The 15,276-nt window shown below is 37.2% G+C and overlaps 1 protein-coding gene across 5 annotated transcripts in view; it reads right to left on the bottom strand.

Annotated features, from left to right (window-relative positions):
* The window catches only part of C2CD3 (C2 domain containing 3 centriole elongation regulator), a 148,283-nt gene that overhangs the window by 108,948 nt on the left and 24,059 nt on the right, over positions 1-15,276 (bottom strand). For all 5 annotated transcript variants that reach the window (XM_043991362.1, XM_043991360.1, XM_043991361.1 and 2 more), the window contains exons 5-7: positions 12,432-12,673; positions 637-763; positions 398-547 (exon numbers count right to left, since the gene is read on the bottom strand). In XM_043991362.1, coding sequence (XP_043847297.1) covers positions 398-547; positions 637-763; positions 12,432-12,673 — 519 coding nt within the window. The remainder of the gene's footprint in view (positions 1-397; positions 548-636; positions 764-12,431; positions 12,674-15,276) is intronic.

Genomic DNA, 15,276 nt, shown 5'->3' on the forward strand with positions numbered 1-15,276 from the left:
AAACAAACAAATGAATAAATAAATGTATACTATGTGCTAGGCACTGGGAACACATAGACAAGAATAAAAGGATCTTTAACTTCATAAAATTTTAAATGTAATTTTGCAAAGTGGAAAAATTGTAGCTATAGGAATACAAAAAAGCACCAAGTAGAAGGTGGTGCTTGAGTTGGGTCTTGAAAACCTTCAAAAGCTATCTTGTAAGATTTTTATCTGTTATCCTAATATGCTCACTGATAGACTACCAGCTCCTAGAGGGCAGAGACTCTTTTAAAAATGTTCTCTTTTAAAAATCTTTTTGCCCAGGACCTTGCACATAGTACATAATAAATGTGGTGTTGTGGGGTTTTTTGGTATGAATTGAAAATGCTTTATGTTGCAAAACTGTGTTTTTTACCTGCCCAGAAGCAGCTGTATTGCTTTGGCATCAATTTGAGGGTCATGTTCACGAAAGATACTTTGAGTTGGAAGGAGGGAATCTTCAACTGTGTGCATGCTCCCAGAAATCAATGGGTTTTTAGGGCCAATCCCAGACGCCGGTTTGACACTAAAATTAAAAAAAAAACATTTCATACATTAATATGATGACAGTTACTGAGAATTGATAAGCTGACAATATTTCCACTTGAAACTTACTGAGCTAATGATTTGAGAGACTGTTTTCTTGGAGAATGAACTTCTCTCAATATATTAGCATCTGGACAGGACTGCATTGTTGAAACCACCATGGCATTTCGGAGTTTATTGCCTTGCTCCAAAAGAGCTAAAGGGAGAGAAAGATATAAGATTCAGAACCCAGAAATCAAATAACAACAACTGCAGTACATATGATAAAGGCATCATGGGTACAGTTAATGTGGATAGAGCACATGGGAAATGGGTTCAAATCATACCTTAAATACTTATTAGCTGTATAATCACGAGCAAATCACTTAATTTCTCAGAGCCTCTGTATCCTCATCTGTAAAATGGAGATAATAACACTTGCATATTTTCTGCCTCACGGGGTTGCTATGAATAATACACTTTGGAAAACTTAAAGCTCTATAAAAGGAGGTATTATTAATATAATAGAGATCTGGATTTAATAGAAATCTGGTCTTCCAATGATTTGTTGTCTCATCTTGAGCAAATTACTGCACAGTAATGTCTGAGCCTCACTTTGCTCCTCTGTAAAATGAAGGGATTGGATGATGTGATCTCTAAGATCCCTTACAGCTCTAAAATTATTAAACTATAAGTCAAAGACTTAGAGAAATTGAAATCTTGATACTACAATTAACGAGTCAACTTTACATTTTCCTCTACCTTTGAATCATATCCTATCATTGTCCAACTCTTTTCTATTTTTAATTTTGAACTTAACATCAACAGACACAATCATTTCCATATACCAGAGAAAAAGAATTGTATATAAAACAATGAATCTCTATTACATATAACTAAAAAAACAATAAAGTTGACACTAAATCCAAAACTGTGCTATTTGCCTGTGTCTCTTTCTGAACTACCTTTTTTTGTTGGCATCATCACTATCCTCCCTCCCCCACCAATGACTGTCCACATCCCAAATAGCTTCCTTTGTAACAAACAAATACAGACAAACAAGACAAATATATACATTAGCTATGGCAGGAAATGTCTTATCATACACTTCTAGACCCTAGTTTTTCTTTTTCTTTTTTTTGGGGGGGGGCAGGGCAATGAGAGTTAAGTGACTTACCCAGGGTCACACAGCTAGTAAATGTCAAGTGTCTGAGGACGGATTTGAACTCAGGTCCTCCTGAATCTAGGGTGGGTGCTTTATCTATTCTGCCACTTAGCTGCCCTGTGGCATATGATTTGAGATGTTGATATAAACTTCTCTGTTAGACTGCTTTCCACTTTTCCCAGTTGTTTTGGTCGAGTAATGATTGCTTCTCTTGGTAGTGTCCTTGTGTTTATCAAACATCATGTTGATGTCAGTTTGCTTCAGGATCTTTTATAACTCATCTGTTCACTGATCAACTTTCTTATTTTTTAATCAGTACTAAATAGCTTTGATGACTTCTTTGTAGTATAATCTGAAATCTAGCATTGCTAGGTTCCCTATTTTCCTATGTTATTGTGTGTTTTTTGTTTTTTTGTAGGGCAATGAGGGTGAAGTGACTTGCTCAGAGTTACACAGCTAGTGTCAAGTGTCTGAGGCTCGATTTGAACTCAGGTCCTCCTGAATCCAGGGCCAGTGCTTTATCCACTGAGCCACCTAGCTGCCCCCTATGGGCCTATGTTTTGTCATTTCCCACCAGTCAAGATTTTGTTCCTCAGGATGAATTTTTTTTTTTTAAGGTCTATACATTAACCCGTAGGTAGTTTAATATGGCATTGAATGTCAGTTTAGGCAGTATGGTCATTTTTTTTTTGTGGGTTTTGGCAATGAGGGTTAAGTGACTTGCCCAGGGTCACACAACTAGTGTCAAGTGTCTGAGGCTGGATTTGAACTCCAGTACTCCTGAATCCACCTAGCTGCCCCTGGTCATTTTTTTAAAAATTGGCACAGTATAATAATGAGCAAGTCATAACTAATTATTTCAGTCTGTCTTTATTTGGGGTGTTTTGGTTACATTCACATAATGATGATATATCATGATAGGTAGCCTCCCGAGGATTTAATGCATTATTTAGTTAACCTAAATGGAATTTGTCTCTTCTGGATGGATTTTGGTGGTTAATCATACAGAAATTTTAATGGGTTTAATTTATATCTTGCTACTTTGATGAAGTTATTATTTTAATTAATTATTTACTTAAATCTCTAAGGTTTTCTAAGTAAATAATTATATTATCTGTGAAAAGGAATTATATTTCTTCTTTGTTTATGGTTATTTCATCAATTTCTTTTTCTTGACTTATTACTATAGGTAGGATTTCTAGAAGTATATAAAATAATAGTTATAACAATTCCTATTATTGCTTTACCCTGATCCTATCTGGAAAGTCCTCTATCATTTCATTTAACAGATAATGCTAGTTTTTAGCTATATAATTTATTAAGGACTAAACAATTTATTCCTATTTTAAATATTTGATACATAAAAGTATACTCCATTTTGTCAAAAGCTTTATTTGTATAAATTGATATAATTATACAATTTTAATCAGAAAGGCCTAGAAAGACACATATGAAATGATGTATTATGAAGTGAGTAGAACCAAGAGAACTTTGTGCACAGAGACAGCAATATTGTTTGATGAAGAACTGTGAATGACTTGACTATTCTCAACAATACAATGATCCAAGACAACTCCGAAGGACTATTGATGAAACATACTATCCACCTCCAAAGAAAAAAATTGATATTGATGGAACAGACTGAAGCATGCTATTTTTCACTTTCTTTCATTTTTTTCTTTTAATCAAGTTTTCTTGTACAAAAGGACAAATATGGTAATGTTTTACATAATCATACATGCATAACCCATATTTGATTGTTTGCCGCCTCAGGGAGGAGTGAGGGGAGAGAGGGAAAGAGGGATAAAAATTGGAACCCAAAACTATAAAAAAAGAAAAAAATTATACAATTTTTATTTTGTTTCATTAATATGGACTACTATGTTTATTTTCCTAATACTGAACCAATTATGTGTTACTAGTATAAATCCAAACTGGTAAGTGTCTAAACTTTTCACTATGTTGTTTTAAGTTCTTTGTTAAAATTTTATTCAATATTTTTTATCAATATTCATGTGACCTATAGGTCTGCAGTTTTCTTTCCATGTTCTAACTTTCTCTGGCTTAGTGATGTACCAGGAACTGGAATTTGTGTTTGAGGTAATGAGGTGTTTTCTGACTGATTATAAATGTTTATTGTAAAGGTTGAAGTAAATCCTTATTGACTGAATGTTAGAAAGAATTCACCTGGAAAACCATCTGGTTCTGGACCTCTTTTCTTTTGAAGTTCCTTTATAGATTGTTCTTTTTGTTTGTTTTTTTCCCCAGAGATTAAGTTATTTAAATTTCCCATTTCTTGTTCCTATTAACCAGAGTATTTTTTTGTTGTTTTAAATATGCCTGGCTTTCATCTGAATGATCAGTATTTAGGGAAAATACCCAGATAAAATAGTTTTTGATGAGATTTATTTTCTATTCATATTCATTGAATTTTTTCATTTTTTATATTGGCAATTTGATTTTCCTCTTTTTAAGTCATACTAGTTGTTTATGTTTTATTAGTTTCTTTTCAAATGATCCTACTTTTATTTATCAATTCAAGTACATTTAAAAATTTTATATTTTAATTTTCAGAAATCTGATTTTGTGTTTAATCAATTCTTGCCTTTTTAAGAAAGTTGTATAGCCAATTAATTGATACATCTCTTTTGCTGATGAAAAGTGTTCGGAGACATAAAGTTATTCTCTAAAGATTAGGATGCATCCCAAGTGTTCATATATTTGTCTCACTGGTCATTTTTTCCCCTGCAATTATCTATTGCTTCTAAAATTTGTTCATTGATGTGCTAATTCTTTAGGATTAAATAATCTAGTCTCCATTTAAGTTTCAATTCTTCAAATGCACTTAATTGAATTTTTTTTGCATTGTGTTCAATAAAAGGATGTGTTTAATATTCTTTCTTGTCTGAATTTGGTTATAAAGCTTTTATATCTTGGCACATGATATATTTTTCTCAAGATGCTATGTACATCTGAGAAATGTATATATTCCTCTCTATTGCTATACTTGAATCACCAAAGAACTATCATATCTACTTTGTCCAAAATTCTTTCAGGTCTTTAATTTCTTTCTTATTTATCATTTTTGTCAGATTTGTCTAGTTCAGAAAGTAGCATGCTGATGACCCCAACTACTATAGTTTTGTTGTCAATTTTTCACCATCACTTAATTCCCCCCCCAAATACATAGACACTGTTACTTTGTGCAAATATTTATATTATTTACAATACTGTAAGTATTTGTATCATTTCATTATATGCCTGAGCACAATGTAGCCAGTCTGCTTTTCATATTTTTATCATGTCAATTTTCATTGTTACATAGACACTGTTACTTTGTGCAAATATTTATTATTTACAATACTATAAGTATTTGTATCATTTCATTATATGCCTGAGCACAATGTAGCCAGTCTGCGTTTCATATTTTTATCATGTCAATTTTCATTGTTACCTTATCTAAGATCATGATTACTTACTTCTGCTTTTAAAAAATTCACCTCAAACACAAATTCCAGTCCCTCATTTTAATTTTGTGTAAATTCTTGTGTCAAGTGTATTTTTTTTTTTAGTGAGGCAATTGGGGTTAAGTGACTTGCCCAGGGTCACACAACTAGTTAAGTATTAAGTGTATGAGACTGGATTTGAACTCAGGTACTCCTGACTCCAGGGCCAGTGCTCTATCCACTGCACCATCTAGCTGCCCCAAGTGTATTTCTAATAAATACACTATTGGATTCTGAACCACTGATTTCTAAACCATTGTATTATCTTTTGCCATTTTATAGGTGAGTCTATTCCATTCATATTCATAGTGTAACGACTGGAATGACGCCACCTGCTGGAGACTTACTGTAGGAAAGCTCCGCCATGAGGAGAAGGCCTCTGAGGGCAAGGCCATGTGGCTTTTCTTTGGCATCAGGAAGTGATGTTTACTTGTGGGAGGAAGAGGGGGCAAGGCTGGTGCTGTAGCTCTTTTTCATCAGGACTCTGGTTGAGAGTGGAGCTAAAGATGCGCTCTCCCTTTGATAGATAGATGAATCTCGACCTTTCTTCACCAAATTCTTATTCTCCTTAATAAATGCTTAAAAGTCTAAACTCTTGCTAAAGCTTACAATTTATTGACAACCACTCATTAGATATTTTAGACAGAATAGCTAGAATTTTAGCCCTTTACAATGGTTATAGCTATTAATTATATATTATTCTCCATTATATTCTCTTATAATTTTTTCCCTCTCTCACCTACTTCCCCCTTTTTGCAGAGAAGAAAACATTAAAAAAATTTGCTTGTGGAGTAGATTATGAAAGACTCTGAATGCCAGAGGATTTTGTATTTAATCCTGGCGGTGATGGGGAGCCAAGCAGCGTATCGCAATAGTGCAGGTAGGAAGAGATGAGGGCCTGCAGCATAGTGGTGGCAGTATCATGCTGCAAAAGTCACGAAGTGAAATAGAATAGAGTCCTGTAGGGCAAGTACATTTAGACACCATGACCTGAATGAAGATCTAGCAAGGGATGTGCACTTGTAGGTGATGACAAGATTAAAGGTATGACCATTTTTGTGTGTGGCTAAGGTGGGGTGTAGGAGTAGGTCATGGAAAGTAGGTAGCTGAGTCAATATGTATGTTGAAGTCCCTAGAATGAGGGCAGGGGTTGAAGAGAAAAGTTATAAACCAGGTACTAAACTTGTTGAGGAAAGAAGGGGAATGACCTGGACATCTGTAGACAATAGCTACCAGGAATCTGATTGGGTGGTAGATATACTCTTCTGATGGTATCCAAGATTTCCTGCTACCCCCCCCCCCGTAACAGTAAGAAAATATTTAAAAATTATCCTAGTCTGAAGCCTTTGGACTGATCTAGTTGAGAAACTTTATTAGTCTTTCTTTAACTGTCAATTCCAAAACAATTTCTGTCATATTTTGCCAAAAAAACCACAAATGGGGTCATGAAAAGTCAGACACAACTGAAAAGCAACTTAACAACAACAAAATAAAAATAATAGTAGCCAGCATTTATATAGCTCCCTTACTGTTTTTCAAGGAGCTCGTTATTTGCATAAGGTGTTCTTTATTACATAAGAACCTTTTTCTCTATTAGGTATTTTCTGTCCAATCTTTTTCTCTAGAGGTCTTTTATTTCTAATTTTATATTTTATCTCTTGCTTTATTTTTTTTTTTTTTAGTGAGGCAATTGGGGTTAAGTGACTCACCCAGGGTCACACAGCTAGTTAGTGTTAAGTGTCTAAGGACGGATTTGAACTCAGGTACTCCTGACTCCAGGGCCGGTGCTCTATCCACTGCGCCACCTAGCTGCCCCATCTTGCTTTATTTCTTAAAGCCATTCTTGTCCTTAAGGCCAAGTCACTCCCACCACCTCCATTCCCCCAGTTCTGCCTAAGCTGGCTGTGGAGAGTTACTTTTTTTGTTAGGGATCACACCTCTTTGGTTTCTTTTAATCCACAGTATTATTTTATTGTGTTTGATAGTTGTTTTGTTTTGTTTTTGCTTAGTCGGATTTTCCTTTGGGTGGTTCCTTTTTCATATCTCTCAGTCTTCAGGTTCCTTTATTGTACTTGCACTGGCTTCCCTGAGGTAACTCACTTTCAACCTCTGATGGGTTTGGGCTGTTTTTGTTGACCTGATAGGGTTTACTTTTGTTACTCTTCATTTTTATTTTGCCTGTGTTTGTGAAGAACTGGACTTTTCTACCATCTTTATTTGGCCATCTTAACTATACACAGAATGAGGAGTAGGAAGTAGGCTAGTGGAGGGGCAACATCAGAAAGTATGCCCTGGTGCCTTGCCCCTAGACTTGTCCCTGCCTTTGTTCATCCTTTTTCAAACTCCAACCCTGGATTACTCCCATCATCCACCTTTTCTATTCCTAATAAGGATGCTGCCGAATGCCACTGAAGGAAATCACAACTGGGTGTGATCTAGGTCTACACAGTGCTTCTTCCTGTATGTGGCTCCTTTTAGGCTGCCTAAAGACATTCCCAGATCTTTTCTCATCCTTTTATCAATCAATCACCAAGGACACACTGTGTGTCATTCACAGTACTCGGCACAGTACAAAGAAGTGCAAAGGCAATGAACCGACCTACATTCTTTTTTTAATCATAAAAGTATTTTATTATTTTGCAGTCACATATAAAGATAGTTTTCAATATTTTTCATAGGATTTTTAGTTCCAAATTTTTCTCCCTCCCTTTCTTCCCTCCCCGCCTCTGCAAGACATTACAGTGGTTGAAGAGACTAGAGATGAGGAGAAAGGTAATGGGGCATGTTTCCAGAAGAGACAAGAGGGCATGTAATCAAGTACACAAGTAGAGGGATCATCCTTGTCAAAAAAAGAAGGATCACCTCTTCAGTTTCAATTGAGTAACGAAGTCAGAGACCAGACTGTAAGGGGTTGATGAACAAGAGGAAAGGATGTGGCAGCAGTGAATGTAGACAACTTCGAGTGAGAAAAGGAGGAGAGATATAGAATGGTAGGGTCTAGTTAAGAATGAGGGAAACAAGCATGTTTGAAGGTAGGAAGGTAAGTAGAGAGAGGCTAAAGATTTGAAAAAGAGAGGAGAAATGATTGAGGATGCAATCTACTGGAGAAGATGAGAGGAGAGGGCTATCAAGTAATTTTGGTTTTATAATCTGACTGAAATTGCACTCAAAGGTTACCAACAATACCTTAAATTCTGAATTCCATCAACCATGTCTAACCTCTGGTACTGCAGTCTGCTTCTTTACCTTGCCTAAATTCTCCTTCTTGGGCTTTTGTGGCATTATTATCTCATTTGGTTCTCTGCCTACCCGGCTGACTATGCTAGATAATCATGTGCTCTGCTAGTATCCTGTGTGTATTATCAGAATGTACCCCAGGACTCTGGGCCATCTTTTCTTGTCTCTATATTCTCTTGGTCATTTCATCAGCTCACTATAGGTTCAATTACCATCTCCATACAGCTCTATACCTGCCCAGCAGTTAATTCTCTCTCTTCCTGAACTCTAGTCCTCCATCTCCAAATGGTGGACATCTCTATCAACATGTCACATAGGCATCTTGAATTCAACATATGCAAAACTGAACACAGTATCTTTCTCTCACTCTCAACTGTCCTGTTTCTGCTAAAGGAGTCATCATCTTTCCATTCATCCAGGTTCTCAACTTTACAGCCATCCCTGACTGTTCATTCTTACCACTTCTGTATCCCATCTATTGCCAAGTCCTTTAGGCTATTTCCACAATATTCTCTCATTCATCTTCTTTACTCTACTGACTCATCTCTACCCTAGTTGAGGTCATCATTATCTCCCAGCTCAATTATTGCAAAAGCTTCACAATTTGACCTCCCTGCTTCAAGTTTCTCCCTTCTTTCCCCCTCTCTCCACAAACCTGTCAAACTGATATTCTCAAAGCATACCTATAAGCATATCATTTTCTTCTTCAAAAGTTTTAGTTGCTTCCTACTGCATTCACAATAAAATATAAGCTCCTCTCTGTGGTGGGTGAAAGATGAAATGATTGAGGAAACAAAAATTTCATCTTCCAAGCATATTGATTTGGGGGGGGGGCAATGAGGGTTAAGTGACTTGCCCAGGGTCACACAACTAGTAAGTGTCAAGTGTCTGAGGCTGGATTTGAACTCGGGTACTCCTGAATCCAGGGCTGGTGCTTTATCCACTGTGCCACCTAGCTGCCCCCTCAAGCATATTGATTTATTAAGCAATGCATGCCTATTGCCCAACAAATTGGAACCAGCTCCTTCCTCAGTTTAAGGCTGGACCCCAAATATGGGGGAAATAGACTTTTATACAATTAATCAAATAAAGCCAATTAATTAAAAGGAACCAGTGCAACATAAGGCAATCTGATTTCTAATTGGATGAAAGATTAGGGATGTTCCAAGTTGGGAGGGAGAGAATGAATAGGTGCCATTGTCTGGAGTCAGAAAAGGAGGTGTCCCACTCCCCCTAAGTGTCTAAACAATCGAAGAACATGGAAACAGTAACTGATTGTTCTGTATGGGGCCAGTTTTCAGATAAGACATATGGGTTGCCCGAGATGTACAATTTTAAGAAAATTCCTTGCATCAATCTCTGGGTCTGACTTTCTGGTCAGCACAATCAGGGAGAGGTGGTCCAGCTTCCCAGTCATGGAGGGCCAGGTTAAAACAATACAATAAGGTTTTCTCCCAACTCCTAAAAGGAACTGAGCTAGCTCCAGAACTGAGTTACAAGATAGAGTCAGAGTGGTTTACTTAATTCCCACAATTAACCACTTGCTGTCTGAATCCCCTCAATTTTCTCATCTGTTTGGTGATTGAAACCCTATATAATCTGTTTCTAAACTATCTTTTGGAACTAATTTCACATTATTCAGTCTCATGTCTTCTACAATTCAACAAAAATAGCCTGCTTGTTATACCCCATATAGGATACTGCATTTACCATATTTGAACAAGCTCTATCCACTATACCTGGAGTGTTTTTCCTTCTTGCTATCTTTTGAAATTCTGAGCTCTCTTCAAGACTCAACTCAAATCCTACTTCCTAGAAAGGTTCTTTCCTGATTCCCCCAATTGGTAGTATGGTACCCTTCACCAAATTACTTTGCATTTATTTTGTAAATATTTCAAATTTACTATCACTGTACATGTTGTTACCCTCCATGGAATAGGGACTATTTGGATTTTGTCTCTGAATCCCTAGCTTAATAAATGCTTGGTTGGCTTAACTGACTAGAACTAGAAGGGATTTCAGAAGTCACTTATTCAAACAACTAGCTGGGGGCAGCTAGGTGGTACAGTAGATAAAGCACTGGCCCTGGATTCAGGAGAACCTGAGTTCAAATTTGGCCCCAGACACGTGAAACTTACTAGCTGTGTGACCCTGGGCAAGTCACTTAACCCTCATTGCCAGCCCCCCCCCCCAAAAAAAACCCCCAACAAAAACCAACTAGCTGATCCCTCTCTAAGATCCCTGAAAAGTGGTCAGTGAGCTTCTAAAGACTTTCAGCAATAGGAAATCACTACTTGCCTAGGCAGCCAATTCTACTGTTATACAGTTCTAGAACATGGTTGCCTAGTACCACAAAAGCTATTTTTTCTTTCCGAGGTCAATAACTGAAAACTCTGCTCTTAGTAGTGGCTACAGACCTTTGTATTCATGACCAGTTGTTTCCTTTTCAAAACCTCCTACCATGGGAAGGATCTCATTCATGCTATGTACTTCCAAGTATCTTCCAAGGCCTTTCCTGCTTTTGTGTTGCCTTTCAACCAACTGACAATCATGGTCCTAGTTTGAATTCCCATTTATCTTATTTTTGTTTGTTTGTTTTCTGTTTGGATCTTTCTCTAGTCTGACTAATCACCTCCCCTTATTAAGAATATAAAGCTCTTTTACCAATTTGCCACTAGATACATGCCCAAATGCTTTTTTCTTTTAACTGAAACACAGGCACATCATAACTCACCTTCTCTATCAGCTAAAACCAAGATTCTGTTATATGTGGTTCACTTTAGTGTCTCTGCTAATTTTCTCTACAAATTGCTCCTTTCTTCCACTTCCACCAGACCTGTACTCCCCAGTTGCAGTGGCTTGCACAGTCCTCTTATGTAGTACTTTGAATGCTAATTTTCCTAGTTTCCCAGTAAGAATCAGTAACTACAAGATGTCACTCAACCCCTTGATTCCCCCATTCAACCAGTATCTTACATTTGTATACAAGACTTACAGAACTATTTTTTATCTCACCAGATCTTAACGACCCAGACTGCTATGTCCTGCAACCATTATCAGTTCTATTTACAGTCCAGAATCTGAGGTAAAGTGGCTTAAATCAACTACTAGAGACACTAAGAAGTAGTGCCCAAAATCAAATCTAGGTTTTCTGAATCCAAATTGAATCCTCTTTCTATTATACCAGGGTTACCACCCAAACTGTAAATATATCTGGCAAGTCCTGTTAGAAAAACTCAAACTCACTTACTTCCTCTCATCATCCTTTCTTCTACACCTGTTTAACACTGCATCTATGTCCAACATTCTATGTTTTGCATGCTTATACTCTGTGTTCTACATTCTGTGGGTATGACACTTCCTCCCTCTTGGCTTAGTTCACCTATGTCCATTATTAGTATTAAGTAAAATGAGTAGCAGCAAGGCTTTCATATTTGTATCTGATAGTTATGTAAGGCAGTGGTTCTTAAATTTTTCAGTTTACACGAAATTTTGGCAGACTCTTTTCAGTAAAATCCTCTAAGATTATTATTTTTAATGTCTATTAAAAATAAGATTCATTTAAAAAACAGACTTGGGGTTTTTCAGGATTATTTGTAGCACATTCATTTTGATATACAAAGTACCTTATATATGTTATTTCATCTGAATAACAAAGGTCCTTTGAGGCAGCTACTATGATTATTATCCTGATTTTATAGATGAAGAAAATGAGGCCCAAAGAAGTTAAGTAGTTTTTCCAAGATCGCACAGCCAGTAAGTAGTGGAGGGGCAGCTAGGTAGCACAGTGGATAAAGCACCGGTCCTGGATTCAGGGGGACCTGGGTTAAAATTTTACCTCAGACATTTGACACTTACTAGCTATATGACCCTGGGCAAGTCACTTAACCCTCATTGCCCCACCTAAAAAAAAAAAAAGTAGTGGAAAGTGTGTGTGTGTGTGTGTGTGTGTGTGGGGGGGAGATGGAATTACCTACCTGAGAGAAGGTCTTTTGTGGGGGGGTTGTTCAAAGGATGAACCTGTGAGTCACTGTGACTCTCTGCAGCTCTCTTAATGTGATTGTCATGTACTGAGATGGCGGGACAAGATACCTGCTTCTTTACAGGTTCTTGTTCTACTGTTTTGTCCTCTAAAAGCTGCTTGGAATTAAGATGAGTCTGTGGTCCCAAGAAAGAATCCACTACAGAGTTCTCTGGAAAGTATAAGTGGTCCTTTCCCCTGTTTTAAATTAAGGAAAGAAAAAAGAACTTTGTCAGTGGATAATGCAAAGTCTAACTGAATCACAAACATTGCCTGGGTATGTCATGTAAACACATCATCTCTCCATTCAAATGTACATTTGGTAGGGACAGGTACAAAGTGTCAACATCCCACAGTCTACTAATAGTAAAGATCAGTATGTATCTAACAATAGCTCACTTAGTGCTTTGAGGTTCCTCATAAAACCCCACGAGGTACATTACTCATGTTTTCAAGGGAATCTTAAGGTTTATAACCTATGACAGAAATGGTGAAAGGAGACAAGAAGCACTGGCTTGGAAAAAACCCTAGTGGCCACTTCATTCAGTGCATATCTAAAAAGGGACTTTTCTCTATGACATATCCAAGATAAGTTTTTATTCAATGTTTTTGTAAATCACTTCAATAAGGGAAAATCCACAACCTCTTCAAGTAGCTGACTCCACTTCTGGAAAGGCTGAATTGTTACATCAATTCTAAATGTTAATCCCGGTAATATCTACCCATTGCTACTAGTTCTGCCACCTTGGGCCAAACAATAAATCTAATCACTATTCTACAGGACAGTCCTACAAATATGGAAAGAGAGCTATTATATTTTCCCTGAGTATTCTTTAGGCTAGTAGTTATCAAACCTTTTGGTTTCAGGATGCCTTTACATTCATAAATATTACTAAAGATCTCAAAGAGCTTTTTTTATGTGGTTATAATTGGTCTTACACAGATATATAATTATAAAAGGGAGAAGTATTTGAATATGCAAATAATCTTAGTATTATTAGGAAATTAGTTTTGACCATGAAGAACTCCTGAAAGGGTCTTGGGAACTCCTAGGTGTGTCCAAGTACCACACTTTGACAACTGCTGCTATGGGTTAAATAAAAATCCTCATTTCCTTTAACTTATTCTTGTACGGCACAAACTTAAGGTACTTTACGATCATAATTATTTTTCTCAGGGCACTGCTACTTATCAGAATCTGTCCTAAGAGGCAACACAATGGCTTTGTGATAGAGCACTGAGCCAAGAGTCAGAAAGACCTGAGTTCTGGCCTCAAACACCTACTAGCTTCATGACTCTAAGCAAAACAGTTCAACTATTTGCCTTAATTTCTTCAACTGTAAAATGGGAATAACAACAACCCTACCTTGCAGGGTCATTGTGAGGATCAAATAAAAGAATATCCGTAAAGTGCTTAGCATAGAACTTGGCACAAAGTAGGCCCTATACTGCTTATTCCTTTTCTCCCTTCCTTTCCCCCCTTCCCATGACTTGACCAGGGCCGACTATCACTTCCTCATTACTGGAAGTAATGCATTTACTAGGGTAGTCCAAGAATGTATTCAATTTTTTGGTTGTCATATCACACAAATGACTCATTGTAAGTTAATATTGAACCATTAAAGACTACTCTTTGGTCTGCTTATGCAACCAATTCCCAATCTATACATTATCCAGCCCAGAGGTCTCTAAACTTTTTAAAATTTCATATTCCATCAGCAAAAAAAAATTTTTTGGGGTGGCAATGAGGGTTAAATGACTTGCCCAGGACCACACAGCTAGTAAGTGTCAAGTGTCTGAGGCCGAATTTGAACTCAGGTCCTCCTGAATCCAGGGCTGGTGCTTTATCCACTGCGCCACCTAGCTGTCCCCAGCAAAAAAAAAAAAAATTTGACCATGTACCCACAATATATAATATTTTTGAGCATATATCCACAACAAGTATGTATTTACTCATTCATAAATTATATGCATGTACTTTTTGTTGTTGTTGAGTTATTTTAGTCATTGTCTGACTCTCCATTTCCCCATTTGGGGTTTTCTTGGCAAAGATACTGGAGTCCTTTGCCATTTCCTTCTCCAGCTCATTTTACAGATAAGAAACTGAGGCAATTAGGGTTAAGTGACTTGCCACGGGTCACACAGCTAGTAAGAGTCTGAGGGTGGATTTGATCTCAGGTCCTCCTGACTCTGGACCTGTGTTTTATCTACTGTGCTACCTAGCTACCCAAACATGTGTCAAGATAATGGAATGTGATAGATGAGATTTGACGGATACTCAGGAGCCCACCTGAGTGGATTACTGGCTGATTTGGCTAGATTACTAGTTGACTAGATTCTAAGCACATCTGGCTGGTACTTGAGAGTACTTAGGAAAGCATGGTTCTCAGAATCTTAAAAAACTTTGAACTTCCGGCCCAGTCAACAAACCAGCTTGAAGAGCCTACCATTTCTGGGAGGGGACAGGAAGGAGGAAGGAGAGCCTGCTCGGAGAGTGCTGTCTTTTTGGGTTCCTGACTTCACTGTGGTGGTGGCAGCAGAGGAAAACAGAGGAGTTGAGGAAAGATAGGATTGCCAGGTTGCAGAAATTCTGTTCTCAATCCTTCTCTTCTTTTACTATCTTTCAATAAACTCTTAAAAACCTAAACTCGTTTTATCAGTGATTTTAGTCAGTTTCCCCCAAAACTGGGGGAACAGATTAGGACCCACATTTAGAATTTTAAATTACACATCAAGTATAAAAGAATATGAGTTATTCTCCCATTAATAAATGGTCAAAGGCACTTACTAGCTGTGTGACC

This window comes from Dromiciops gliroides, chromosome 3 (assembly GCF_019393635.1).
Source record: "Dromiciops gliroides isolate mDroGli1 chromosome 3, mDroGli1.pri, whole genome shotgun sequence".
NCBI lineage: Eukaryota > Metazoa > Chordata > Mammalia > Microbiotheria > Microbiotheriidae > Dromiciops > Dromiciops gliroides.